The 26,913-nt window shown below is 64.2% G+C and overlaps 3 protein-coding genes across 6 annotated transcripts in view; all 3 read left to right on the forward strand.

Moving 5' to 3' along the window:
• Positions 1 to 12,034, forward strand: part of SEMA6B (semaphorin 6B) — a 24,233-nt gene extending 12,199 nt beyond the window's left edge. The window contains exons 1-17 of one of the 2 annotated variants that reach the window (XM_046684626.1): positions 432 to 720; positions 1,233 to 1,378; positions 1,497 to 1,620; positions 2,895 to 2,955; positions 3,119 to 3,181; positions 3,614 to 3,715; positions 4,060 to 4,150; positions 4,424 to 4,543; positions 4,856 to 4,944; positions 6,773 to 6,990; positions 7,499 to 7,630; positions 7,815 to 7,964; positions 8,478 to 8,660; positions 8,744 to 8,890; positions 9,557 to 9,634; positions 9,752 to 9,810; positions 10,140 to 12,034. In XM_046684626.1, coding sequence (XP_046540582.1) covers positions 650 to 720; positions 1,233 to 1,378; positions 1,497 to 1,620; positions 2,895 to 2,955; positions 3,119 to 3,181; positions 3,614 to 3,715; positions 4,060 to 4,150; positions 4,424 to 4,543; positions 4,856 to 4,944; positions 6,773 to 6,990; positions 7,499 to 7,630; positions 7,815 to 7,964; positions 8,478 to 8,660; positions 8,744 to 8,890; positions 9,557 to 9,634; positions 9,752 to 9,810; positions 10,140 to 11,053 — 2,748 coding nt within the window. In that variant the 5' untranslated portion in view covers positions 432 to 649 and the 3' untranslated portion in view covers positions 11,054 to 12,034. Of the gene's footprint in view, positions 1 to 431; positions 721 to 1,232; positions 1,379 to 1,496; positions 1,621 to 2,894; positions 2,956 to 3,118; positions 3,182 to 3,613; positions 3,716 to 4,059; positions 4,151 to 4,423; positions 4,544 to 4,855; positions 4,945 to 6,772; positions 6,991 to 7,498; positions 7,631 to 7,814; positions 7,965 to 8,477; positions 8,661 to 8,743; positions 8,891 to 9,556; positions 9,635 to 9,751; positions 9,811 to 10,139 lie in introns of those variants that run through there. The other variant, XM_046684627.1, reaches the window with a different exon arrangement.
• Positions 12,035 to 15,189: 3,155 nt separating this feature from the next.
• On the forward strand, positions 15,190 to 17,689 carry LRG1 (leucine rich alpha-2-glycoprotein 1). Of its 2 annotated transcripts, XM_046686207.1 has the most exons (3): positions 15,190 to 15,341; positions 16,296 to 17,289; positions 17,422 to 17,689. In XM_046686207.1, exons 1-3 carry the CDS (start codon positions 15,289 to 15,291, stop codon positions 17,662 to 17,664), a joined length of 1,290 nt encoding a protein of 429 aa, XP_046542163.1. In that variant the 5' UTR covers positions 15,190 to 15,288; the 3' UTR covers positions 17,665 to 17,689. The 2 variants fall into 2 exon arrangements, with proteins under 2 accessions (XP_046542163.1, XP_046542164.1); XM_046686208.1 differs by having other exon boundaries at positions 16,296 to 17,564.
• A 1,026-nt stretch (positions 17,690 to 18,715) lies between these two features.
• On the forward strand, positions 18,716 to 26,057 carry PLIN5 (perilipin 5). Of its 2 annotated transcripts, none has more exons than XM_046684870.1 (9): positions 18,716 to 18,795; positions 19,295 to 19,407; positions 19,594 to 19,655; positions 20,155 to 20,350; positions 21,046 to 21,128; positions 21,396 to 21,576; positions 22,147 to 22,346; positions 23,781 to 23,903; positions 25,094 to 26,057. In XM_046684870.1, the coding sequence occupies exons 3-9, from the start codon at positions 19,596 to 19,598 to the stop codon at positions 25,610 to 25,612; spliced, it is 1,362 nt and encodes a 453-aa protein (XP_046540826.1). In that variant the 5' UTR covers positions 18,716 to 18,795; positions 19,295 to 19,407; positions 19,594 to 19,595; the 3' UTR covers positions 25,613 to 26,057. The 2 variants fall into 2 exon arrangements, with proteins under 2 accessions (XP_046540826.1, XP_046540825.1); XM_046684869.1 differs by having other exon boundaries at positions 19,591 to 19,655; positions 25,094 to 26,056.
• Positions 26,058 to 26,913: the final 856 nt, after the last annotated feature.

Genomic DNA, 26,913 nt, shown 5'->3' on the forward strand with positions numbered 1-26,913 from the left:
CTTCAGTTTGGGGAGATGGAAAGTTCTGGAGACGGATGGAGGGGATGATGGCGCAACCGTGTGAATGTGCTTCATGCCGCTGAGCTGGGCCCTGAAAATGGTGACGACGGCCAATTTCATGCTATATACATTTTGCCACAATGTAAAAAAATGTTTAAAAAAAAAAAAAAAAGGCACAGGGTGGACGGAGGCCCGAGAGGCCAGGCTGACCCGGCAGGCGGGCGAGGGGCTGTGGGGCGGGGTAGGCAGCGGGGGCCTTGAATGCCGAGCGGCGGCGGCAGGGCCCTGGCTCGGGGGTCCCTGGGAGCCCCAGAGGCCGAGGAGGCGGGGAGGAGTCAGGGAAGGAAACCCGGGGAAGTGGGGCCGTGACCGCGCACACGTGGGATCCGGGCGTCTGCTGAGTCACAAATCCTGGAAGTCGAGGGTCACGGGGAGGAAGCCGTGCCGGGCCACGCAGGGCCTTCCTGTTTTGGGCCCCGAGTCCTCAGAGGCAGGCGCTCCGGGGCCAAAGTTCCCGCACCGCCCTCGCCTCCCCGGGGCGCACCCCCAGGGCCCCAGGTCGGGGCAAGGGCTCCGAGATGTCCTTGCTGCTCCGACGGGGAAACTGAGGCATGGGGCTCGCCAGAGACTTCCCGGATGGACGAGGCTGATGCGTTCTTATTTGGCACCTCCGGGCTGCCCCCCCTTCTGGAAGGGGCGTGGAGGGCTGGGTACCAGCGGGTGAGTTCTGGCCACACTCCCACCAACCCCATCACCCCCTGGGGCGCCTCTGCTCCAAACGCCTGGAAGGTTCTTCAAATTCCTTTAAACCGGTGCGGGAGACCGGCCCCCCCACCTGGAGAGGTAGTGAGGCTCCCGTCACAGAGGTATTCCAGCAGAGGCCCGAAAGTCTGAACTCGGGAAGGCAATCACTCTGACCGGGGGTCTCTGAGAGGCTCGGGCCAGCTGGAATATTCTGCAATTCTAAAGTCTTGGGCTTCCCAGATTGTGGTTTCTAAATGTGTTTTTTTTTTTGAACCTTTCATTTTAAGGTTTTTGTGTTTTAATGCAAATGGCATCGGAAAGCCATTCGGATAATAAAATAGGCGCTGGAACTATTACTGTCTTGCCCCGGCGGATGTTATTGTTTGAATTGGGATCTTTGTGGGGCTTTTTCTGGGGAGCGAAGGGCCGGGCCACCGTGGCTTGGGAGCGCCATCTGCCGCCGCTCAGCGTCCCGCCCCCGCCCGCAGGTGTCCCCTCCGGTCGCCCGGCCTCGCCATGCGGACCCCCCGAGCGCCCCCTCCCCGCCCGGCGCTGCTGCTCCTACTGCTCCTGGGGGGCGCCCACGGCCTCTTCCCTGAGGAGTCGCCGCCGCTCAGCATCGCCCCCAGGGACTGTGAGTGGGGGTCCCCGGGGCAGGGGGCGTCCTGAGGGAGGGTCCCCTTCCCCCAGGGGGCTCCCCGGGCCAAGCCCACCCCGGCCCTGGATCACACCCCTCCACACCCCCTCCCCAGACCTGAACCACTACCCCGTGTTCGTGGGCAGCGGGCCGGGCCGCCTGACCCCCGCAGAGGGCTCTGAGGACCTCAACATCCAGCGCGTCCTGCGGGTCAACAGGACGCTGTTCATTGGGGACAGGTATGGGGCACTGTCGGGCCATGTGGGGAGCCGGTGGTGGTCCTCCTGGGGGTGTTGCGTGGTGGGGCCTGTTGTTGGGCTGGAGTGTGACTGTGTCCCCCCGGGTTCTGGACTCCGGGTGTGGTTGGAGCCCAGAGCTTGTGATGGTGTGTTAACAGGTGGCGACACCTGTTTAGTTGTTAAAACTCACTGGGTGCCTACAGAGGGTGCTGAAGTGGCGCCCCAGGGCTTCTCTGAGGAGGGGACATTAGAGTGGAGACCTGAATGATGAGGAGACAGCCATGGGGAAAATCTGGGGGAGAGGGAGAAATCCGGGCAGCCGGCACAGCCTGTGCAAAGGCCCTGGGGCAGGACCGGGCCTGGTGTGTGGGAGGAGCAAGAGGAGGCCCGTGTGGCCCGAGCAGAGGGAGGAGGAGGAGAGAGGGAGGAGGGAGGGAAGGGAGGAGATGGGGAAGGTGGGGTAGGGCCTGGGGGGCCGACAGGAGGACTCGGGCTTCTCCTGCCCACCAGGGAGGTGGGAGCCTGGAGGGCTGCGGGGCAGAGGAGGGCGGGCCCTGACTTGGGGGCTCCAAGTGCCCTCTGGTGGCTACTCTGGGGATGACAGACTGAAGACGAGGGTGGGAGCCAGGCCCCAGGGCAGAGGGGACTGCACTGGTCCAGGCGGGCAGTAATGGATGCTGGACCAAGATGGTGGCCGTGGAGGGCATCGATGGGGTCCAAGCCCTGAGAGTGGACAAGACCACCCAGGAGGGGTGCCGGTGGGGGAGGGAAGAGACCCAAGGACCCAGCCCTGGGCCCACGAGGGAGAAAGAGGGAGAGCGAGGGGGGCCCAGAGAGGTGGGAGGGAAGCCGGGCAGGTGGCAGGTCCGGGGCTGCGTGGGGACAGAGTTCCCAGGAGGAGGGTGGACTGGCCGGGTCAGACACTGCGGAGACGGGGAGGAGGACAGAGAAGTGACCGCTGGACTTAACCCGACGTGGCCACTGACCCTGGCCGGGGCATTTTCTGCAGCCTCGGGGGACTGAGAGGAGCTGAGGGCACGGCAGCTCGTCACGTTGAGTGAGGGCCCTCGGCGGGGCCGTGTGAGCCTGAGGTGGTGGGTCAGGGCCCCACGGGGTGTGCTAGAACCTGCGGGTCATTTTAGGGCCCGAGGAAGCGTGTTAGGGGTTGCAGAAGCATGTGAGGGCATGTGCCACATTGCACGCCACACCTGCCACCAGGAGGATGGAACGTGGGGGGTTAGGTCCCCCCAGTCTCACTAACTACAACCCCCCAGGGACAACCTGTACCGGGTGGAGCTGGAGCCCCCCACGTCCTCGGAGCTGCGATACCAGCGGGTGAGGATGGGCTGCAGGTGGGGGGAGAGAGGGCAGCGCTCGGGGTTCCCACCAAGGGGACCTGACACTGTCCTGGGGACCAAGGTGGATTCGGGGCTGCCGGGCGGGGGTTCCTAGGGTTGTCAGGGACCCCGCTCCCCTCACCAGCTCCCTGTGCCCCCAGAAGCTGACCTGGCGCTCCAACCCCAGCGACATCAACGTGTGTCGGATGAAGGGCAAGCAGGAGGTGAGTGGGCCCTGGCCACGCCCCGAGCCCGCGCTGGCCACGCCCCGGCCACGCCCCCAATCCGTCCTGGCCACGCCCACCGCAAAATCCTCCTCGCTTTCATCCTAGGCTAGGACCCTGGTGTTGCCATGGCTACGCCCAGAGCCTGGCCACGCCCCCAAAATTGTCCTTAGTTATGGCCACGCCCACAGCCCTGGTCTTCCCGTAGCTCCACCCCTTCAACGGCCGCTGATACAAAGTATTTCACTGTCTTGGCCCCGCCCTCAGTCATGGCCACGCCCCCAGCCCAGTTTTATTTGAGCCACGCCCCTAACGTCCTGGCCACGCCCACATCCCTGGCCCCTCCCCGCAAGGCCCCAGGTCTTCCCTGGCCCCGCTCTCCGCCGTAGCCACGCCCCCGCCCCGTGGCCACGCCCACCTTGGCTTCCCCAGGGCGAGTGTCGAAACTTCGTGAAGGTGCTGCTGCTTCGGGACGAATCCACGCTGTTCGTGTGCGGATCCAATGCGTTCAACCCCGTCTGTGCCAACTACAGCGTGAGTCTCCGCCCCTCGGAGCCCTGCTCCCGGCCTGTGCTCCCCTGTCCTCGGCCACGGCACCTCCTGCAGGAAGCCCTCCTGGATATGCCCTCCTGCTCCCTCACCTCGAACTAAGGATGAGGCTCCCAAAGGAGGCCTGTGCAGGGGTCAGGGAACCCCAGCCACTTAACTAGGATTGACTCTCAGCATCATTTACAGACCAACACGCTGAGCCCAGAGAGGTTAAGGGACTGAGCAAGTCACACAGCATCCAACAGGAGCCAGGATTCCCCTTGCAGTGGTGGCTGGTGGAGCGGGGGAGTTGCTAGGAACCCTGACACTCAGGCCCTGTCCCCCCGCAGATGGACACGCTGCAGCCCCTCGGGGACAACATCAGCGGCATGGCCCGCTGCCCGTACGACCCCAAGCACGCCAACGTGGCCCTCTTCTCTGGTGAGTGTCCCCCAGCTCTGACCCTCTGATGGGGGCCCGGCCCCGAGCAAGGCGTGGTGGCATTTTCCACTCTTGGAGTCCGGGTTGTTTAGAAGGTGGCTAGGGGACCACAGTTGGGGTCAGCCAGGGTCGGGGCTCAGCTTGGGGCATACCCTGGAGTGTGGACAGGATTCACGTGGGCTCAGTCCTGGAAGATCGAGTTCTGACCCACCAGCCCCTGGCCTCTCTGATCTCATCTCTCACCTGCCTCCCCCTCGACTCACCCCCATCCAGAAGGGATGCTCTTCACGGCCACTGTCACCGACTTCCTAGCCATCGACGCCGTCATCTACCGCAGCCTCGGGGACCGGCCCACTCTGCGCACCGTGAAACATGACTCCAAGTGGTTCAAAGGTGGGGTGGGCATTCATCAAATCCCCTCACCAGAATAAGAGTCTCCAAGGAGACAGGGAGGGGCCTCCCATCTCGTGTTTGGAACCTACTGGTCTCTCTGAAGCTAAAGCTAGAGGAAAGATTTAAGTTGAATCTAAAGTAAAACTTGCTGGAAATGGGTGGCTTAGAAGCCTGAAATGGAACTATAAGAAGGGTACGGCAGGGTGATGTCCCCCCTTCATAATAAAAGCAGCACCCTGGCGGATGTGTTCCCAGCCCCAGCACACGCTTTCTCATGGCGGGGGCTGGGCTCTGACCCCCATTCTCCTACAGAGCCCTACTTCGTCCATGCGGTGGAGTGGGGCAGCCACATCTACTTCTTTTTCCGGGAGATCGCGATGGAGTTTAACTTTCTGGAGAAGGTAAGGCCGTACGCCCGCCCTCGGCCCCCCAGAGAGGCCGGCGTAGCGGGGCGCAGGGCTGAGAGGCTCTGATCGTGGGAAGCGGGGAGCAGAGGTGGATCCATGAGTCTCCACCCGGGGTGAGAGGGTGCCGCCCCCCACCCTGGTCCTCAAGGGCCGGGCTCCCGAGGTGGAGCCATCTGTGGAAGAACCTGGGTGCACAGCCCTGGGTGAGGGTCTCGGCTTTGCAGTCAGACACACCCCTGGGATCCGGTTCTGGTGCTGCCCACCCGCCCGTCCGCCATCCGCCTGCCATCCTCCCTCCACCGTCCATCCATCTGCCCTCTCCCCCGCCCCCTCCGCCGCCCGTCTGTCTCTTCTTCAGCCCGCCCCCCGGCCATGCCCAGCTACCCACCTGCCCACCCACCAGCTCAGACACCCTCCATCCGGCCGGCCGCTCGCCCACCTTTTCCATGCTCCTCTATATCTGTCCTCGCATGTCCCACTCGCTCACTTATTCACCCGTTTGTCCATCTACTGTCCGGTCATTCGTTTTCCTAACCATCCGTTGATCTGTCCTCCTACCCTCTGCTCATCCGTCCGCCATCCGTGTCTCCGTCTCCCTCCACACCCTTCTGTGTAGCCAGTTACGTAGCCACCCAGCTCCTCTCATAACCTGCTCGTCCATTCTGTTCCACTTTCTGTCCAGCCATGCATCTGCTCACCCATTGCCATGGGCCACCCACCCGTTCACTCATTCTCCATGCAACCACTGTTCATCTACTTACCTGTCTTTTCTTCCATCTACCCACCCACCCACCCATCCGTCTACCCATTCCTCCACGCACACATCCATCTGCTCTTCTGTTCGTCCATCCACCCCTCCACCCGTCCATCCATCCACCCGCCCACCCACCCATCCATCCATCATCCGTCCATCCATCCATCCACCATCCATCCATCCATCCACCCATCCACCCATCCACCCATCCATCCACCATCCATCCACCATCCACCCACCCACCCACCCACCCATCCATCCACCATCCACCCATCCATCCATCCACCCACCCATCCATCCATCCATCCATCCACCATCCATCCATCCATCCACCATCCATCCATCCATCCATCCATCCACCATCCATCCATCCATCCACCCCTCCATCCATCCACCATCCATCCACCATCCATCCATCCACCCACCCATCCATCCATCATCCATCCACCATCCATCCATCCATCCACCCACCCATCCATCCATCATCCATCCACCATCCATCCATCCATCCACCCATCCACATACTCCTCCATCCCTCCATCTATTGATTATCTCCTTCATTATCCATCATTTTCTCCTTCCAACTCATTTATCCATCCCTCCATCCACAATCCATCCATTCATCTCTCCATCTACCCATCCATCCGGCCCCTCAATTCCTCACGCAGCCAGACAGTTAAGTGCACAGACTGCCGTTTACTACCAGTGTGACCTTGGGCCAGTCACTTCCCCTTCTCCGTGCCTCAGTTTCCCCATCCCTACAGTGAGCATATCGGTGGGCCCTCCTTCACAGAGCTTTGGGAGGACAGCAAGAGAAGATGGGGATGAAGTGCTGGTACATACTGAGCGACCAATAGATGGAAGCAGTGATGATTACGATTGTCACGTTGCTCTGACCGTCACTGTCGTCCCCACGTTTCCGCTGGGGGATTTGGTGCCGAGATGGCTACAGGGCAGTGAGCCCGGGCCAGCGTCCTCCCTCCCGGCCGGGGTGGCGGGCAGCGCGGCCTGCAGATGGGCCTTCTCGGACTCGGGGCTCAGGCGCCCGTGTGTCCGCTGTGGCGCCAGGTGGTGGTGTCGCGCGTGGCCCGTGTGTGCAAGAACGACGTGGGCGGCTCCCCGCGCGTGCTGGAGAAGCAGTGGACGTCCTTCCTGAAGGCGAGGCTCAACTGCTCGGTGCCCGGCGACTCCCACTTCTACTTCAACGTGCTGCAGGCCGTCACGGGCGTGGTCAGCCTGGGCGGCCGGCCTGTGGTCCTCGCCGTCTTCTCCACCCCCAGCAACAGGTCAGCGCGCCCCAACGGGAGTGGATGGGGGACCTCGGGTGGACGTGAGCCGAGAGGCCCCACAGTCACTCGGCAAACATTCCCTGGGTCCTGGGCTCAGAAAGGTTGGAGAGGTCTCAGCCCCAGACCAGGGTGGGACAAAGCCACACACTGACCCTCCAAGGCCCTTTGGTCAGAACTGGGCAGATTGTGGGGGAGGGGGGGGTGTCCTCATCTCTTGCCTTTGGAGGAAATCTGGGAGGGCTTCCTGGAGGAGGGGACATTGGAATTAGGCTTCAATGGGTGTGAGATGAAGGAAGAGAAAAGAGTGTTCCAAGTTGGAGGGACAGCCTGTGCAAAGGCCCTGAGGCTGCTGCAATGAGCTTGGGTTGTTTAAACAACAGAGAGAGGACCCGGGTGGGTGGCGTCTCCGGCCCAGGGGACTGACCCTCTGGCAGCTCAGAGGACGCAGCCTCCGCCACATGCCCCGACCCGGGCTCACCTCCCTTTCTTCTACTCCCCCCACCAGCATCCCCGGCTCAGCCGTCTGCGCCTTTGACATGACGCAGGTGGCCGCCGTGTTCGAAGGCCGCTTCCGCGAGCAGAAGTCCCCGGAGTCCATCTGGACGCCGGTGCCCGAGGACCAGGTGCCGCGGCCCCGGTGAGAGCCCCCTCATCCCAGGACAGGTGTCACGTGGGGGCCTGTCCCCACGGCGGGACGTCCACACGGGGTTTGAGCCGTGGCTGAGTCTGGCCGCTCCTGTGACACACGTGGGGGACACGGCAGCCCTTCGAGCAGGGTGGCGGGACCCCCGCGGCCGCCTTGACCCCGCCCCGTCCCCCAGGCCCGGCTGCTGCGCGGCTCCCGGCATGCAGTACAACGCGTCCAGCGCCTTCCCCGACGACATCCTCAGCTTCGTCAAGACCCACCCCCTGATGGACGAGGCCGTGCCCTCACTGGGCCAGGGGCCCTGGATCGTACGCACCCTCATGCGGTGGGTGCCTGCGCGTGGCCAGGGCCCGGGGACGGCGGGAGGATGGAGGGCGGCCCCGCTGGAGCCAGGCGCTCGAGACGGCTGCGGGCACGGGCTGCCCGGAGACAGGGAGACGGAGAGACACGGGGAGACAGAGACGGAGAGAGACAAAGAGGGACAGAGATGGAGAGAGACAAAGAGGGACAGAGAGAGACCTGGGGGAGCAGAGATGGAGAGAGACACATAGAGACAGAGAGAGACATGGGGAGACAGAGATGGAGAGAGACACGAGGAGACAGAGACAGAGAGAGACACGGGGAGATGGAGACAGAGAGACACACGAGGAGACGGAGAGAGACACAGAGAGACAGAGACGAAGAGAGACACAGGGAGACAAAGATGGAGAGAGACAGTCAGAGACAGAGACGCTCAGAGAGCCAGACAATGGGGACATTCAGGGCCACAGGTGCAGGTGGGAGGCGGGCTGGGGGTGCGCAGGGCTGTGGACCCTGACCCCTACCTGCCCCGGCCCAGGCACCAGCTGACGCGCGTGGCCGTGGACGTGGCCGCCGGGCCCTGGGGCAACGAGACCGTGGTCTTCCTGGGCTCCGAGGCGGGCACCGTCCTCAAGTTCCTCGTGTGGCCCAACGCCAGCACCCCGGGTGCCACTGGGCCCAGCGTCCTCCTGGAGGAGTTCGAGACCTACCGGCCCGACAGGTGGGAGTGGCCGTGGCCGCACGCGGGGTGGCGGGTGGGGTGGTGGGGCGCCTGTCATGACTCTCACCTGTCCGCTCACCCAGGTGCGGACGAACCAGCGGCAGCGAGACGGGGCAGCGGCTGCTGAGCCTGGAGCTGGACGTGGCCTCGGGTGGCCTGCTGGCAGCCTTCCCCCGCTGTGTGGTCCGGGTACCCGTGGCCCGCTGCCAGCAGTACTCGGGGTGCATGAAGTGAGTGCCCCCTGGCCGGCTTTGGGGAGGGAGGCCAGGGAGATGAGCATGGGAGCAGAGGGCACGATGCTGACTCATTGAATGATGAGCTGGGTGGAGGTCACAGCCTGTGCAAAGGCCCTGGGGCAGGCGTGTGGGAGGAGCAGAGGGAGGAGGGAGGGCAGGGAGGGGTCGGGCAGGTCGTGCAGGGCCTGGGGGGCCACGGGGAGGACTCGGCTTCTTCCCCCAGGGAGGGGGAGCCTGGAGGGCTGCAGGCAGAGGAGGGCGAGATCTGATTGACATTTTTAAGAGCAGCAGCATCCAGGGGACAAGGAGGCGGCTGTTTCTCTGCCTCTAAAACGGGTGGAAAGATCACACGCAGATAAAGCACAGCCCACCCTCGGCTTGGTGTGAGGCCCCCACACGCAAACCCCCACCCCGCGCCCACTGTCACGGCCATGATGTCGCCACAGCCCGGAGCCAGGGCTCAGACCGTGTGGGCTCCAGTGCCGCCTCTGCCATTTGGATGAAACTGAACTTTGTTGAGCCTCAGTGTCATTATCTGGAAAATGGGCAGGGGTGGCCCCCGCTGCGAAGATTTGTCAGGAGGACTCCCGGGGTCGATAGCAGGGGCCGCCGCGGAAGGGACCAAGGCTGATGGCCCCCCGGGCCCCTTGTCTGCTCCAGGAACTGTATCGGCAGCCAGGACCCCTACTGCGGGTGGGTCCCCGACGGCGCCTGCGTCTTCCTGAGCCCCGGCACCAGGTACCGGGGGGCGGAGGGGTGGCGTCTGACCCTCCTGATGGTCGGGGCTCCCCCACCTCGGCGCCCTGACAGGGGTTTCTGCTGACCGTGCCTCTCGCCCCCGCCCCACCCCCTTAGAGCCCCCTTCGAGCAGGACGTATCCGGGGCCAGCACGGCAGGCTTAGGGGACTGCACGGGTAAGTGGACGTGGGCAGGAGGCCTGGGGACCCTGAACGCTGGTCCTGGTCCTCACGCCCTTTCCCGCTGTGCCCAGAGGGGTGGGGGTACTGGCTTCCATCAGGACTTCGGGCGGGCGGGGGGTCCCACTCCCGGGCGGGGAGGCAGGAGAAGGATAGACAGACGCCAGGGGAACAGAGACGCTGAGAGACAGATACAAAGAGACAGCCCAAGGCAGACAGATGAACTTTGAGAAGACGGACGGACGGATGGACGGATAAGCCCGAGGCAGCGGGAGGCGCGGGGACCGTCCCCTGGCTGTCCCCTCTCACGCCCCTCTGCCGGCCAGGGCTCCTGCGGGCCAGCCTCTCGGAGGAGCGCGCCGGGCTGGTGTCGGTGAACCTGCTGGTGACGTCGTCGGTGGCGGCCTTCGTGGTGGGCGCCGTGGTGTCCGGCTTCAGCGTGGGCTGGTACGTGGGCCTCCGCGAGCGGCGCGAGCTGGCCCGTCGCAAGGACAAGGAGGCCATCCTGGCGCACGGGGGCGGCGAGGCCGTGCTGAGCGTGAGCCGACTGGGCGAGCGGCGGGCGGGCGGCCCCGGGGGCCGGGGCGGCGTTGGGGGCGCCGGGGGGCCCCCCGAGGCCCTGCTGGCCCCGCTCATGCAGAACGGCTGGGCCAAGGCCACGCTGCTGCAGGGCGGCCCCCACGACCTGGACTCGGGGCTGCTGCCCACGCCCGAGCAGACGCCGCTGCCGCAGAAGCGCCTGCCCACCCCGCACCCCCACGCGCTGGGCCCCCGCACCTGGGAGCACGGCCACCCCCTGCTCCCCGCCTCCGCCTCGTCCTCCCTCCTGCTGCTGGCCCCCGCCCGGGCCCCCGAGCAGCCCCCCGCGCCCGGCGACCCGATCCCCGATCCCCGCCTCTATGCCACCCGGCCCGGCCGGGCCTCCCACGGCGACTTCCCGCTCACCCCCCATGCCAGCCCGGACCGCCGGCGGGTGGTGTCAGCGCCCACGGGCCCCTTGGACCCAAGCTCAGCCGCCGACAGCCTCCCGCGGCCCTGGAGCCCGCCGCCCACGGGCAGCCTCCGGAGGCCGGGTCCCCACGCCCCGCCGGCTGCCGCCCTGCGCCGCACACACACTTTCAACAGCGGCGAGGGCCGGCCTGGGGACCGCCACCGCGGCCGCCACATCCGGCCCGGCACGGACTTGGCCCACCTGCTGTCCTACGGGGGGCCGGACAGGACTGCGCCCCCCGTGCCCTAGGCCGGGGTCCCCGGACGCCTCAGCGGTGCCAGCCACGGGAACCTAGGACGGGGGCCCGGCTCCGAGTGGGTGCTCCGGCCCCCCGACCCCAGCCGCGGGGGAGGCCCCCTCCGCCGCACGGAAGCACAACGAGCCCGGCCCCCCACCTGCTTGCGGCCGCAGGACACTGAGGCAGTTTGAGGGGGGGCGGTGGGCGGGAGGAACGTGCCACGATTTGCGGGTGACCTTCTGCGCGTGGGTTTTGGTTTGTTTTCGATTTGCGTTTCTTTTGCTGTTTTCTACTCAATTGCACAAGTCCGTTCTCGGGGCTGCGGCCCGGGGGGCTTGGAGGCGGTGGGATGGGGAGAGGGGGCCGCAGCCGCAGACCCGAGGCCCCTCCCCGCCTCCCCCCGCCCCCGAAAAGTCCCTCCTTCCCCCAGGCTCCTGGCGTGTGTGGGTGTGTGTGCGTGTGCATGCTGTGTTCGTGTGCAAGGGGCCGGGAAGGGGAGGGTGGCGTGTGCGTGTGTGTGCGCCCGCGAGGGCTGCTGCCGGCGTGTGCGTGGGGCGGGCCACGCGTGCGCGTGCGGTGTGCGCGTGTCTGTGTGCGACTGCGGTGGCCCCAGCGGCCTGGGCGTCGCTGAGCTGACGCCGGGGCTTCCAGAAGGCCGGGGGGCCGTCGAGGTGCCGGTTCGAAGTCGCAGGGGGAGCTGGGGACGGGGGTTCAGGCGGGGGGGCTGGGAGGGCCTGCCCGAAAGTCACTGTGGCAGCAGCTGTCTAAAGGGCTCGGCGGTCTCGGGGTGGGGGGGCGGCCAAGGCGGGCGGGCCCCCCTGTAAATACGGCCCCAGGGTGGTCAGAGGGTCCCACGCCACCTGTCCCCTTGTGACCTCCCCCTTTGACCTCCAGCTGACCATGCATGCCAGCTGAGTGGCCGGCTGAGCCCTGGCTCCTCTCTGGAGTCTGCCTCCCCCACCCCCTCCCCGTCAATAAAACTGTTTACAACCACCGGCCCCCAAGGCTTTGGGTCTGCTCTGTCCCCTGGGGGTGGGACCCGCATGATCATGGCGTGGCCCAGGGCAATTGGGAGCCTCCGAGAGACTCGGGGCTGGGTCATCCCAGTGACTTTTGGGAAGCTGGTGTGGAAATGAGGAGAGAGAGTTGGGGGGAGGTCCCCGTCTTCATCTGGAGGGGGCCGGGCCATCGATTGGTCCTTCAGCAAACAGTCATCACGCATCTACCATGTGCCAGGCACTGTGTGGGGACAAAGACCCCATCCTCGTGGAATTCAGAGCCTGGTGGGGGAGACCGACCACATGCAAGCAACTTAGGACTTGATTTGAGGTTGCAATATGTAATGAAGAAAAAGGCAGATGATGTGTCAGGAAGGTGGGGGGTGGGGACGGGGTGGTCAAGGAGGGCCTGCTGGAGGAGGTGGCATTTGAGCCGAGATGGGATGGGTGAGAAGGAGCACCCGTGGGGACGTGTGCAGAGGGAGTGTTTCAGGCAGCGGGAACAGCCAGTGCAAAGGCCCTGAGGTAGGAGCAAGCTGGGAGGAGGGGTGAGGTGACCAGTGGGGCTGGAGCAGCGTGAGTGAGGGAGGGGGCAGGGGGTGGAGATGAGGACGGAGAGGAAGGCAGGGCCTCGAAGGTAAGGAGTATGAATTTTTTTTTGCATCGTAAAATGCTTAAGTACACATAAATTCAAATGCACCGTGTGAGCCATTTTTCAGTGCACAGCTCAGCGGCATGAAGTCCATTCGCATTGTCGTGCAAGCACCCCAGAACTTTCCATCTTCCCAAACTGAAGCTCTGTCCCCATGAAACACCAGCTTCCCATTCCTTCCCACCCCCAGCCTTAGGAGTTTTATTTTAAGTGGGACAAGCAGCCATCAGAGGGTTTTAAGCAGGGGACATGATCCGATTTCATTTCGAGAGATGGCCGTAATTATGTCATTACAATTCACACGCCTTCTTCCAGCCCGTGTCCATTAAGCTCCTACTGTGTGTGTTGGGCTCCGGGGACGGGGCGGTGAACAAGACAGCCCCGGTGTCCCCTCGTTATGGGGACACTGATTTAAACAACAAAAGAAAACCCACAAAACGTCACGACGGCATCTGCCAGGTCCTCCCGCGCCTGCGTCTGTTTTTTTCAGCTCAATTGAAATACATGGGACGCAGAAGATGGTGTAAGTGTCAGGTGTACAATGTGATGACGTGACACACGTGTGCCGCAAACACAGTGGCCGTGATGAGGTTAGTTTGCGCGTCTTTCAGTCACACTGTTACCTTCGGTGACAACTTTGAAGATTTACTCTGGGAGCAACTTTCAAGGATACGATAGAGTATCAGTAACTTGAGTCACCGCCTGTACCTTCCACCCCTGGGACTCCTTTTACAACTGCAACCTTGTATCCCATGGCCGCCATCTCCCCGACCCCCGACCCCCGACCCCTGGCAACCGCCACTCTCCTCTCGGTGGCTGAGTGCGGATTTTTTCGATTCCACACAGAAGAGAGGTCACACGGTGCTTGTCGTTCTCCGCCTGATTTATTTCGCTGAGCATAATGGCCTCGGGCTTCGATCATCTTGTTGTCCCGGCTGCTGTGAATAATGCTGCCGTGGACACGGGCGTGCACATCGCTTTTCAAGATGAATGCCCAGCGGCGGAATTGCTGGATCCTGTGGTGGATCGACTTTTAATTTTTTTGAGGAATCTCCATACCGTTCTCCATAGCGGCTGCACCAGTTTACGTTCCCACCAACGATGCACAAGGGTTCCCTTTTCTCCACATCCTCGCCTACACTTTTCTTCTTCTTTTTTTTTCTTGAGGAAGATTAGCCCTGAGCTAACATCCGCTGCCAATCCTCCTCTTTTTGCTGAGGAAGACTGGCCCCGAGCTCACATCCGTGCCCATCTTCCTCTACTTTCTATGTGGGACGCCTACCACAGCATGGCTTGCCAAGTGGTGCCATGTCCACACCCAGGATCCGAACCGGCGAACCCCGGGCTGCCAAAGCAGAACGTGCACACTTAACCGCTGTGCCACGGGGTTGGCCCCTCCTCTGCCCATTTTTGTGTGTCTGTTTTTGTGTGTCTGTCTCTGCAGGTCTGTCATTATCTCCTGCTCTGTGTCTCTGTTTGGTTCTGTCTGTGTATTTTTGCTTCTCTCTGTGTCAGTATCTATGGCTGTGGATCCATGTGCATGTCTGTCTGTCTGTCTTTATCTGTGCCTGTCTACTCCAGCCTGTGTGTTGTTTCTGAACCTGTGTGTCCACTGAGACAGAACAGAGACGAATTCCTTCAGAGACCAGGCTGGGGGGAAAAGGCCATGGCCAGGCCTGACAGAAGTCCTGGGTGCAGATCAAGATAACATATCACACCGGAATCTTTAGAACTCAACCAGAATGAGAGCGCTCAATAGCCAAACCCATGGGGTGCAGCCAAAGCCGTTCTCAAAGGGAAATTTCTAGCCTCCAGATGCATTTATTAGGAAAAGAGAAAGATCCCAAATAAACAGCACATCACCTTGAGAGGAAAAAAGAAAGAGCAGAAGGGACCCTTGGAGACTGAGGTTGAGCTTCACAGATGGGGAAACCGAGGCCAAGAAAAGTTAAGCCACTCGCCGAAAGTCACAAAGCAAAGCAGTTCCTGGCAGAGCCGGGATTCAGAGCCAGGTTGAGTCCCTCCCAAACCTTTGTTCCAAGACCCTAGAACATTTTGGCACTGCTCGCTTTTGAATTCTATTTGTTAAAAAATTATTTCATTACAGAAAAAAAAAAAAAAAGCAACCCAACAGCAATATGTCATAAATTCAAGACGAGTGGTTTTTGTTGTTGTTGTTGTTCTTTTTACCGAGCGAGCTTCCTGGTTGCTCAAATTTATCGTAAATAGCACGTCTTGCTCAAATGGCTGTTCCATCCCCAAGGCCGGCCCCCTTGCAAACTTGACTTTGATTCCTGGGCTGGGGGCACTGGGAACTCAGCCCCAGAGACTCATGGGTGCCCACTCCCCAAAAGCAGGGATCAGGAAGGAGAAACCGGGCAGAAGCAGGGCCAAGAAATGGGCGGACCCTGCCCCCCTGCTCTCCACCCCCTGCCAGGAAGGAATTTTGCAATCCTTGCCCCTCCCTTCCCCCTGCCTGGCCCAGGTCCAGCCCCTAACGGGAACAGAATGTGGGCAGGGATTTCCCCCAGGGTTGGTGCCACTTCCCCCGGCCCAGGCAGGTAGACGGCCACCTCGCCAGGCCAAAGGAACCTGGATGGGAGGGAAAGAGGCCACCATGTCCTCTTGGAGCCGAGAGCGAAACCAGAGGTAGGTCCCCACCCCGTCCATCCTGGGCAGGCCCGGCCGCCAGGCAGCACGGGATACACAGACATTCTGTCTGACCCACTGAAGCCAAAGGGCCGGATGTAGGTCTGCAGGCTGGAAGGGACCTACCCTCGGGCTCGAACTATGACAGACCGGCTCCCCAGGTGGGCCCCGGGCCAGGCAGGGAGCGGGAGCCCAGCCCCCATCACAGACCTGCGAGAGGGACCCAGAGGGACAGAAGCCCCAGCCCCCTAAGGGTTACGGTGCCAACTGTAAACCATGCCATCCCAAGGCCAAATGCCCGCCCCCCGAGCTGCACAAACCAGGATGCACTTTTCATGTTCTGAATCCTCTATGTACCTGGGTTGCACCTGAGTGCTTACGAGCAGGATGGAGCTGGGCCCAGGTTACCTAACCTGGTCTGGTCAGGGCTGGATGGAAAGAGGAGGAGCCCAGAGGGGGAAACTGAGAATTCTACTTGGGAAGGTCAGAGACAGCTTCATGGAAAAGGGAGCATTGGAGTTAGGGCTTTGCAGGATGAATAGGAGTTCACTGGCTCTGCTTTCAAAACGTGGGGCCAGGGAGATAAGAAATGACCCAGAAAACCAGCTAGGCATTAGCAAATTGGACTGCAGATAAGTAACAGCCCATTGCGGCTGAGCTGGCAATGGGGTAGGGTAGCACTTAGGGGTCAGACTAAGAAACTTAGGTTTCAGAGGATTAGAATTCTCCCTGTAATAAAGGCTACTTATGGCAGCTGTCGCGGGGCGAAGGTGGAAACCAGAGGAGGAGGAGGAGGTGACGGCACCTGGACGGTGGTCCAGGTGAGCAACGAGGTGGCATGGTCCAGGGTGATGGAAGCAGAGACGGAAAGAAGGAGGCGCATTTGGGGTATTTCCACCCATCTGGGGATATCTTCGTTTTGACTTGTTGAGCCCCTTCTGTCGTTGCCTGCAGCCCAGGGGGCCTGAACCCCCATCTTTCTAGAACCGTGTTCCTGCTGCTGCTCTCCGTGGCCTCGGCCCAGGGGGTCCCCCCAGACCCCACCGCCTGCCTGGTGTTCCAGTCGGTCAACGGGACCTCCATCACCTGCGAGCCGCCCGCCAAAGTCCCCCGCCACCTCCCGGCCGACACCATCCACCTGGCCGTGGAGTTCTTCAACTTCACCCGGCTGCCCGCCGGCCTCCTCCGGGGCGCCCCGAGGCTCCAGGAGCTGCACCTCTCCAGCAACCGGCTGCACAACCTGTCGGCCGAGCTGCTGCAGCCGGTGCCCGGGCTGAAGGTGCTGGACCTCACCCGAAACGCCCTGAGCCGCCTGCCGCCCGGGCTCTTCCGGGCCTCCGCCGCCCTGCACACCCTGGTGCTGAAGGAGAACCAGCTGCGGGCCCTGGACGCCTCGGGGCTGCACGGCCTCACGGCCCTGCGGCACCTGGACCTGTCCGGCAACCAGCTCCGGACGCTGCCCGCCGGGCTGCTGGCCAACGTCCCCGAACTGCGTGTCCTTGACCTTAGTGACAACCAGCTGGAGGCTCTGCCCTCCGGCTTCCTGAGGGGGCCCCTGTGCTTGGAACGGCTGCACCTGGAGGGGAACAGACTGTGCGCGCTTGCAGAGGACCTCCTGGCGCCCCAGGTGGACCTACGATACCTCTTCCTGAGTGACAACAAGCTGGCCAAGGTGGCCCCCGACGCCTTCCGGGGCCTGCGGCGGCTGGACATGCTGGACCTGTCTAACAACTCTCTGGCCAGCGTGCCCAAGGGGCTCTGGGCCAGCCTGGGGCGGCCCACCCAGAACCTACAGTACGGCTTCGACCTCTCCCGCAACCCCTGGGTCTGTGACGGGCACCTGCACGACCTCTTTCGGTGGCTCGTGGACAACAAAGAGAAGATGTTCTTCCAGAATGACACGCGCTGTGCTGGCCCGGAAGCCTTCAAGGGCCAGACACTCCTGGAGGTGGCCGAGTCCCGTTGAGGCCTGGGGCTGGGGGCGAGGGGACGGGGCCTGGCAGGACACCGCAGCCCACACCTTCTAAGGGTCAGGCTTTGCCACTGTTGCTGGGACCCATTTTGCCCATGTTTCCCACGGGCTCTCCGGCCGGCCTCCTTGTCATCGCTCGAGTTGTCCCTCTTCCAGAAAGTCCTTCCTCCGTCTCCCAGAGCTCCTGGGCTCGGGGCTCCCTCGGATCCAGCCTTGGCCCACGCACAGGTGTTGTCTCTCCCCGGCTCCGCCTCCCCCAGTTTGCAGGGCTCTCTGAGTCCGGCGCCTGGCACCGAGGCCCCTGTCTGTCACCCAGCGTCACCCATTCAGGGTGACACCCGAGGGGTTTAATAAACAGCTGCTGAATGGAATGGGACGGACTGGCGTTCGCTGTGTTCCTTGCATCATCTCCCAAGTCGCCGTCCCGGGTCTCCGGGATGAAGGAGGGAAGGAGAAGTGTGACCCAGAGCCTGGGGTGGGGACAGGAGCTTCCACGGGGTCATCTGATGGTCGGCAGCTGCTCCACCCCCTCCCCCTTCCCGGGGCTTAAGTGGAAAGAAAACCCTGACAGTGGCCCGGGTGTCATTTTACGGGTGGATTCCTGCCAGCGCTCGTCTCGAGGAAGGTTGAAATTAAACCGGATTGCTTCAGGTCTCCAAACAATTTGTCATGCTGGCTGGTGACAACCCAGGGGACAGCCACCCAGGGCAAGCGTGGGCAGGCTGGACGGGGCTGGACAGATGCTCAGAGGCCGAAGGGCCTGAGTCGTCACCTGCCGACACAGTGTTGGGCATGCTGGGGGCCGGGGTCAGATTTGGGGGCCCCTGGGGGGGTTGGTTGGGGCCATGCTCGTTCTCTCCAGCTCCCTGGAAGGAGGGTCGTGCCCACGTCCGTGGTCATTGCAGGCACGGAGACGAAAGCCAGGGGGGTCTGGAGCCCGGCAGAGCCGGGTTTGAACCGGAACCCTCCATCGCTGGGGGCCCTGGAGGTGGCGGTTTAAAGCTTTCTGAGCCTCGGTTTGCTTCTCTGCAAAATGGGGGTCCCAGGGAATGGGCCAGCCTGGCTCCTGGCTTCGTTAAAGGGCAACTTGAAAAAAAGTAAAAAGAAAGACCTTGAGGCCTGGCCCAAGGTCACTTGGCCAGGCGGTGGGGGCTGTGGGCGCCCTCCCCTGTCGCCGCGGTGACAGCAGCGAGGGTGACAGGGGGCCAAACCCGGCCAGCGAAAGTAGCGCAATCCTAGAGCATCCGGCGTCCCCGGGTTGCCGTGGCAACCGCTGAGCGCCCCGAGAGCCCCGGGGAGGGGGAGGAGCCTGGAGCCACGCCCCCAGGGACACGCCCCCGCACGGCCTCTCCCCATTGGCCAGGTCCAGGAGGCCCCGCCCCCCGAGCCGCTATAAGCCAGGGGAGCCGGCGCGGGGCGGGGACGCGAGTGGGAATCTGGGGTCCGCGGGGACACTTGGGCGCTGAGGCCGCGCGCGCCCGGGTGAGTGCCACACGCAGGCCCGGGGGCCCCCCGATCGGTTCGGGGGACAGGGTCCAGGGGCGTGGGGAGGGGAGGGGCTGCCGGGCCAGAGCAGGTGGCCGAGACCCTTGGCCCAGTTGGCGGAGGCTCAGGACCCAGTTGGTCGGGGATCAGGGTTCTGAGGGCGCGCGGGGTGGGGACAGGGTTAGGACTGCAGCCGGGGAGTCTGAGGTCGAACTCCCCGCTCTGACCCTGCTTAGCGGAGTGACCTTGGGCCCAGCCTGAACCCGCTGCGTGCCTCAGTTTCCCCTCCTGTCAAACGGACTGTGGGTGTATTGGGATTCCGCAGCTGCCACCTGCACCCCTGCAGGGGCTGCTTGTGCAGTTCTGTCTGGGGGACGGGCGGCTGGGACCTCCCGCACTTTGCACAAGAGAAAACAGGCCAGAGAGGTGAAGGCACTTGCCCAAAGTCACACAGCAGGTCACGGCAGGATTCGAACCCAGGCCTTTCTCTCCCCAGAGCCCAGGCTTTGAGTCACTACAGCGCCCCCCAGGCCAGACGCTCTCTGGTGTGCACCTACTGTGTGCAGAGCCCCGTGCACGCATTGTCCGGGCCCCTCATGACGCTCTGAGGTAGGTCTTATTATTACCCCATTTTGCGGATGAGGCAACTGAGGCCGCACGAGGAAAAGAGCCTTGCCTGGGTCACAGAGCCCACCCGGAGAGAACCCAAGGCCTGGGTGGGAGCTGGGAGGGCTGCGTGCAGGGCCCCCTCCCTCGCTCTGCCCTGCCCCCCACGGTGACCCCACTTTGCAGCAGGCATGTCAGAGGACAAGGCGGCCGAGGCCCCCAGACCCAGCGTGTGGGAGCAGGACCAGCAGGTGAGGGGCCGCCCCCACCATGGAGCAGGGGCACCGGGAGGGGTGGGGAGAGGCCCTCCTGGAATGCTTTCAGACCGGGCACCCCCGACCTCCATCCTTGCTTCCAGCACCTTCTTGAAGGACACTGGCCCAGGATGGGGTGGGGCCTCCCACCCATTTCCCCGAGGGACACAGCGAGGCCCGGGCTGGGGGGGGGGGGCCCTCTGAGCACCAGCGGCTTAGCTGGCCTCTGCCCAACGCCCCTGTCCCACGTCTGGGCCTGTGTCCACCATCATGGCGCCCTTCAACAACAACGACGGCAGTAATAATAGCAGCAGTCACAGCAGATACTCCGCATCAGACAGGGCCCCAGAGCCCCCATCACAGCCCTAGCACCCACGACACCGATGGGGAGACCGAGGCAACACCCGGGGCGGGCGGGGAAGCGGGCGGAGGTGCGGCCGAGCCCCCCACCTCTCCCCGGGGGGGGGCCCCCCTCTGACGCCGCCCCTTCCCGCAGAGCGCGGTGCAGCGCATGGCAGCCCTGCCGCTGGTCAGGGCCACGTGCGCCGCCGTCTCCGACGCCTACGGGGCCGCCAAGGACAGCCACCCGCTGCTGGGCTCCGCGTGCCGCCTGGCCGAGCGCTGTGTGTGCAGCCTGACCGCCCGCGCCCTGGACCGCGCGCAGCCGCTGCTCAGCCACCTGCAGCCCCAGCGTGAGTCCCGCCCCTCGGCCACCGGCCGGGGGGGACGCGCCCCGGGGGTGCACCCCGCCCACACTGGGTGTCCCTCCTCGGTCTCGCCGAGTCCGCGCGTGCCTTGGGGCTGCCTGTCTCCCGGCCACCGGGGTGTCAGCCTCGCTCAGGCCTGCCTGTGCCACCTGCGCCCCCTCTCTGTTGGATGGCCTGGAGCACCGTGGTCCCTTCACTGTCCAGCCTGCCCGCCACTGCCGTCTGCCCCGAGCCCGTGACCAGCTCAGGGGTCCAACCTGCTGCGGGGACCTCACGTCCGACCGAGGAAGGGGGTCCCCGGGGTGCCCCCACACCTTCTCGGCCGGCTGGCGTGACCTTGAGCCTGCTCGCCCGGCCATCTGAGCCGGGCGTGGGTGAGGAGTCACCTTGGTGCTGGCGGCAGCCGGTGGCAGGGCGGAGGCGAGGAGGGGCCCAGCCTGGTGGCCCACACGCTCGCTCTCAGGGTCCCCAGCCCCTCCCCGGGGGCCAGCCAGGTCCCCCTTGTGGCCCCAAGCCGTCCTCACTGTCTGTAACTCTGTCCCTTTCCCTGTCTCTCTGCCCCCCTCTTTTTTCTCTGCCTCTCCCTCCAGCACCCCCTCCCTCTATGACCCTCGCTGTGTCCCTTCTTCCCTCGACGTCCCCCGGACTCTCAGCCCCGGCCCCTCTCTCTCTCTCTCCAGTGGCCACCGTGAATGACCTCGCCTGCAGGGGCCTCGACAAACTGGAGGAAAAGCTGCCTTTTCTCCATGAGCCGTCAGAGACGGTACCCGGCACGACTGGCCCGCGGGGACCTGCGGGGGTGGAGCGGGAGGGAAGAGGTCCCTGGTCCCTGACCCGCCCTCAAAAGCCGCCAGTCAGGTTGAAAGCATCGGCACCAACACTGTTGAGTGCTCACAATGCGCCCCCAGGGGAGGGCAAGGTTTGATTTCCCTCCGTTTTACCTGAGAGGAGAAACTGAGGCACAGAGCCAGCAAGGGGCCACAATGGGTCCTTGACCCTCAGCCCCAGAGACCCACGGCCCTCCCACCAGGTGGTGACCTCGGCCAAGGACGCGGTGGCCAGCGGCGTGACGGGCGTGGCGGGCCTGGCCCGGCAGGGCCGCCGCTGGAGTGTGGAGCTGAAGCGCTCCGTGAGCCACGCGGTGGATGTCGTGCTGGGCAAGTCGGAGGAGCTGGTGGCCCACTTCCTGCCCATGACCGAGGACGAGCTGGGTGAGGCCAGTGTCCTCCCCTCCCCGCCCCGGATCCTCCCGCCCCGTCCCCATGCCCGGAGGGTACAGACCAGAGAGGGCGGGGACCCACCCAAAGCCACACAGCAGACCTGTGGGACACACAGAGCTCCGGTCTGCTTCCGAGGCCCCCCGGCCCGCATCCTATGAGATGCTTGAATTTGTCGCACGCGTGTGACAATCAGATTCTGCCCTATCTTCCCCGATACCCCACGTTCTCCAACGTTTCGCGTCTTATCTGCTGACCCGGACACAGTCTGACTTCCCGGCCCCGCTTTATGGCACGAGCCGAATATGTCGGCGTGCTCTCTCCTTGGCCGGGGGTGCTGCGAGGCATTTATGGAGCGCCTACTGTGTGCCTATGCCGCTCCCTGCCTCAGTTTACCCCATCAGTAAAACGGGCTGATGACAGTAGGGTTTGGGGAAGCTTAACTGAGCCGGTCCGTCTAAAAGGAAACTGAATCTGGGGGAGGCTGGGTGACCCGGAGGGAGGGGGCGCCGACAAGGAGGGCGTGGCCACACTGACCCCCGGCTCCCGGGTCCCACCCTCCAGCGGCGCTCGCGGCTGAGGCCGAGGGCCCTGAAGTGGGCTCGGTGGAAGAGCAGAGAAGACACCAGGGCTATTTCGTGCGCCTGGGCTCCCTGTCGGCGCGGCTCCGCCAGCTGGCCTATGAACACTCTCTGGGGAAACTGAGGCAGCGGAAGCACCACACCCAGGACACGCTGGCCCAGCTGCAGGAGACTCTGGAGCTGGTGAGAGCGCGGGCTGGGGACCTGCTGCCCGGCTCCTGCCCTGGACCCTGCAGCCTGTGCTCCCCGCAACCCCCGCCAGAGGGCGCCCGGGAGCCCCGAGTCAGGACCGCCTCCTCCGCCCGCAGCCCTCCAGGCTCCCCTCCCTCGGGGAGAAGCCGAGTCCTCCCCCCAGCCCCCCAGGCCCCGCACGACCTGCCCCGTCCCCTCCCTGCCCTCCCTCCTCCCTCTGTCCCCCTCCTCCCTCTACTCCAGCCACACGGGCCTCCTCGCTGCTCCTCCAACATGCCAGGCATGATCCTGCCCCAGGGCCTTTGCACACGCTGTGCCCTCTGCCTGTCACACTTTATTTTCCTTCTTGGTGCATCTTGCTCCTAGAACGCACGTGATCTGCTTCTTCACTTACTCGTTGATCGCGTCCCCCCAGACTGATGGCTCCATGAGGGCAGGGACCTACCTGCTCCATCATTGAACAGACATTTATTGAGTGCTTACTGCATGGCTGGCCCGTTCACCGCTCTACTCCTGTCACCTACCACGCAGCAAAAGCTCAATAAATGCTTGTTCGGTGACTCAACTGAGCGCCCGGCACTATGCCGCATGCTTTCCACACAACGCTGTACGAGGATCTCACACCAACGCTGTGCTAACACCCGCTGTTTGTGTGCAAGGTGAACACACAACACGCAGTTTACCATCGTAACCACTTTAAGCGCACAGCTCAGCGGCATGAAGCACATCCACATGGTTGTGCCACCATCCCCGCATCCGTCTCCAGAACTTTCCATCTCCCCAAACTGCAGCTCTGTCCCCATGAAACACTGACTCCCACCCCTCCCCCAGCCCCTGGCCCCCCATCCTTTCTGTCTCTGTGGATGTGGCTCCTCTGGGGACCTCCTGTGAGTGGACCACACAGTGTGTGTCCTTCTGTGTCTGGCTCACGTCCCTGAGCATCACGTCCTCCAGGTCCGTCCACGTGGGAGCAGGCGTCAGTTTCCTTCCTTTTCACGGATGCATAATATTCCAGGGGGTGATGGATGATGGCTTATTTCTGTTCATCGTCTGATACCTGCCCTGTCCTGGCGCTGAGGGCACAGTGGCCCCCTCGGGACACTCACAGCCCAGTAGGGGGATCAGGGTTGTGACGGGGGACGCACCGGGTGTGGCGGGACCCCGAGGAGGGACCTGCCCAGCTGGAAGGGGAGGGAAGGCTTCCTGGAGGAGGTGATGTCCCCACCAGGCTCGCCCTGGAGGATGGGTGGAGGGAACAGCGCACCTGGCGGAGGCCCCAGCGTGGGCGAAGGGCGGGCGGTGACTCTGAGGACAGAGGACACAGCGGGCGGGCGACCCGGCCGGGCCAGGAGCCGCAGAAGCTCGCACAGCGGACCCCGCCCCCAAACCCTCCCGCTCTGACGACCCCCGCCCGCCGCCCCGCAGATCGACTGCGTGCAGTGCGGGGCCACCCCCGCCGCCCCCGCCCGGCCCGGGAAGGTGCACGAGCTGTGGGAGGACTGGAGCCAGCGCCCCCCGGAGAACGGCCGCCTCCGCCGCCAAAGCCAGGTGGGATGGGGGAGGGCGGGGGGGTGGAGAAGGTTCTGGATCGGCCCAGGGTTGCCAGGGGCTGGGCTCGAGCTGTCGCGAACCAAGGGCTGAGGTCAGCTGGCTGGGGTGGCCACGGGGAAACTGAGGCAAGTCAACAGTCCTATTGGGTGTCTACGGGGGAAACTGAGGCAGTTTGATGGCTCTGTCCTGTGTCCCTGATGGAAACTGAGGCAGGAAGACTATCCCAATGGGTGTCCGTGGGGAAACTGAGGCAGGTTGATGGTCCCATTTGGTATCCATGGGGGAAACTGAGGCAGGGCGATTGTCCCGTCATGTGTCCATGGGGAAACTGAGGGCAGGCCACAGTCCTGTTGTGTGCCCCTGGGGAAAATGAGGCAGGGCGCGGGTCCTGCTCTGTGTCCCCAGGGAAACTGAGGCAGGGCTTAGGTCCCATTATCTGTCCCCAGGGAAACTGAGGCAGGGCGATTGTTCTGTCATGTGTCCATGGGGAAACTGAGGCAGAGCCACAGTCCTGCTGTGTGTCCCTGGGGAAACTGAGGCAGGTTGATGGCTCTGTTGTGTGTCCATGGGGAAACTGAGTCAGGGAGACTATCACACTTGGTGTCGATGAGGAAACCAAAGCAAGTCAACGTTCCCATTGGGTGTCCAAGGGGAAACTGAGGCAGGGTGATGCAGTCCTATTGGGTGTCCACTGGGGAAACAGAGAAGACAATAGTTCTGTTGTGTGTCCATGGGAAACTGAGGCAGAGCCACGGTCCCATTGTGTGTCCCCGGGGAAACCGAGGCAGGGCGCGGGTCCTGCTGTGTGTCCCCGGGGAAACTGAGGCAGGGCGCGGGTCCCCTTGTGTGTCCCTGGGGAAACTGAGGCAGGTTGATGGCTCTGTCATGTGTCCCTGGGCAAACTGAGGCAGGGAGACTATCACACTGGGCGTCCACGGGGAAACCGAAGCAGGTCAATGGTCCCATTGGGCGTCCAAGGGGAAACTGAGGCAGGGTGATGCAGTTCTATTGGGTGTCCACTGGGGAAACAGACAGGGAGGGCATCAGTTCTGTTGTGGGTCCAGGGGGGAAACTGAGGCAGAGCCACAGTCCCGCTGTGTGTCCCCGGGGAAACCGAGGCAAGGGCGCGGTCCCGGCGCGCGTCTACCGGGGACGCTGAGCCCCGTCCCGCCCCCCGCCCCCCGCAGGCGGAGCTGGAGACGCTGGCGCTGTCGCGGAGCCTGATGCGGGAGCTGCAGGGCGCGGTGGACGCCCTGGAGAGCAGCGTGCGCGGCCTGCCCGCCGGGGCGCAGGAGCGGGTGGCGGAGGTGCGGCGCAGCGCCCACGCCCTGCAGGCCGCCTTCGCCGACGCGCGCCGCTTCGGGGACGTGCCGGCCGCCGCGCTGGCCGAGGGCCGGGGCCGGGTGGCGCGCGCGCACGCCTGCGTGGACGAGCTGCTGGAGCTGGCGCTGCGCGCCGTGCCGCTGCCCTGGCTCGTGGGGCCCTTCGCGCCCGTCCTCGTGGAGCGGCCCGCGCCCCCGCCCGACCTGGAGGCGCTGGTGGACGAGGTCGTGGGGGGCCCCGACCCGCGCTGGGCGCACCTAGACTGGCCGGCGCAGCAGAGGGCCTGGCGCGCGCAGCATGGCGACCTCCCGGGGGACATCCCGGAGGAGGAGGCGGAGCCGCGCCGTCCGGAGCACACCCTGATGCCCGAGCTGGACTTCTGAGCGCACCGGCCGCCCTCCTGGCCTCGAGGTCCCTGCGGCCCCCTGGTGGCCACACCCGGGCGCCAACACCAGCGCCTGGCCCTCGGCCCCGGCGGGGACTCGCGGTGTGGCCGAATTCGGAACCCTGGACCGGGTCGTGATAGCACGCCCGCCCTCCCCGGCCTCCCCCTTGGACACGTGGGGACCTGAACCCCCAAGTCAGGTCCCCAAGCTGGGTGCATCTGTCTGTGGCCCCCACCCCCCACCCCAAGAAGCGGATCAACCCCCCCCAGAGAAGCACACAGTGTGTCCAGCTTTGAGAAGTGAGCGCCCCCCGCCCCCAGCTCATCCCTCTGGCCTGACGGGTCCCCACGGACGCCCGCCACACCGACTGGGCCTGCCAGACCCGCTCGCCTGGCCGTTCGGGGGTGGCTCTCCAGAATAAACGGGCTGCGTGTCGTCCAAAGGCCTGTGCTGTGGCCTCTGTTCCGACCCGGGTGGGACTCAGTGGCAAGGCGCTGGGGGCCCCAGGGGTGCGTGTCTGCATGGCACGAGCCGGGGTTCAAGATCTGGACGGAGCGAGGCCTCCCTGACCAGCCTGTCGCCCTGTCTGCCGTTCCGCCAGGAGCACCCAGCCCACCTGGGTCAAGCACTCAGCTGCAGCTTCCCGGACTGGCAGCTGTTCACACTTTAGTGTAAATGAACTCCTTGGCAACTGCAGGATCAGGAGGAGGAAGAAGTCAGACGGGGTGACCCCTCCTGTGCCCACCTCCCTGGACCCGCTGTGTTTCTCCAGCTGCGCCCGTCGCGATGGGGCAGACAGAAGCAGGCCAAGAGCCACAGGCCCATCTCGCGGGGGCCCTCCTGTCCTCTGACCGCATTCTCGGCTGTCCCCCAGGCTCCCCCGCGGCTGGGCGGGGTGTTGGGAAACCACGGTCTGCGGCAATGAGGTCAGGGTGGCCCCTGGCTTCCCTGGGACCCGGCCCAGGGGCGGCCCTGGGAGCCCGGAGCACTTCCCGCCGGCTGATTCACCTCCCTGCCCCTGCTCAGGACCCTCCATGGCTCCCTGTGGCCCTCAGACCAAACGTCCAAGTCCCCACCCAGGACTTCCGGCTTCATCCATGGGCCCTGCACAGACCCCGCTGCGTTCCCACTGAACGGGGCACATTCCCTGACCCCAGGGCCTTTGCTCAGGCTGCGCCGGAAATGCCCTTCCCACTCCCCCACCCATCTCTCAAACACATCTGACCCAGTCCCAGCCCCTACGCTGCCTCCTCCAGGAAGCCCCCCTGATTCCACCCCAGCGGGAGCGCCCCCTTCTT

The sequence above is a fragment of the Equus quagga genome, chromosome 14 (assembly GCF_021613505.1).
Source record: "Equus quagga isolate Etosha38 chromosome 14, UCLA_HA_Equagga_1.0, whole genome shotgun sequence".
In the NCBI taxonomy this organism is placed as follows: Eukaryota; Metazoa; Chordata; class Mammalia; order Perissodactyla; family Equidae; genus Equus; species Equus quagga.

Excerpts from the sequence above, each read along its gene's own strand:
- LRG1 (XM_046686207.1), top strand. The coding sequence starts at position 15,289 with ATGGGAGGGAAAGAGGCCACCATGTCCTCTTGGAGCCGAGAGCGAAAC. Across the intron at positions 15,342-16,295 it reads AGCCGAGAGCGAAACCAGAG|CCCAGGGGGCCTGAACCCCC; the intron begins GTAGGTCCCCAC and ends CGTTGCCTGCAG. Across the intron at positions 17,290-17,421 it reads AGGGCCAGACACTCCTGGAG|GCTCTCCGGCCGGCCTCCTT; the intron begins GTGGCCGAGTCC and ends TGTTTCCCACGG.
- PLIN5 (XM_046684870.1), top strand. The coding sequence starts at position 19,596 with ATGTCAGAGGACAAGGCGGCCGAGGCCCCCAGACCCAGCGTGTGGGAG. Across the intron at positions 21,577-22,146 it reads CATGACCGAGGACGAGCTGG|CGGCGCTCGCGGCTGAGGCC; the intron begins GTGAGGCCAGTG and ends CCCACCCTCCAG. Across the intron at positions 22,347-23,780 it reads TGCAGGAGACTCTGGAGCTG|ATCGACTGCGTGCAGTGCGG; the intron begins GTGAGAGCGCGG and ends GCCGCCCCGCAG.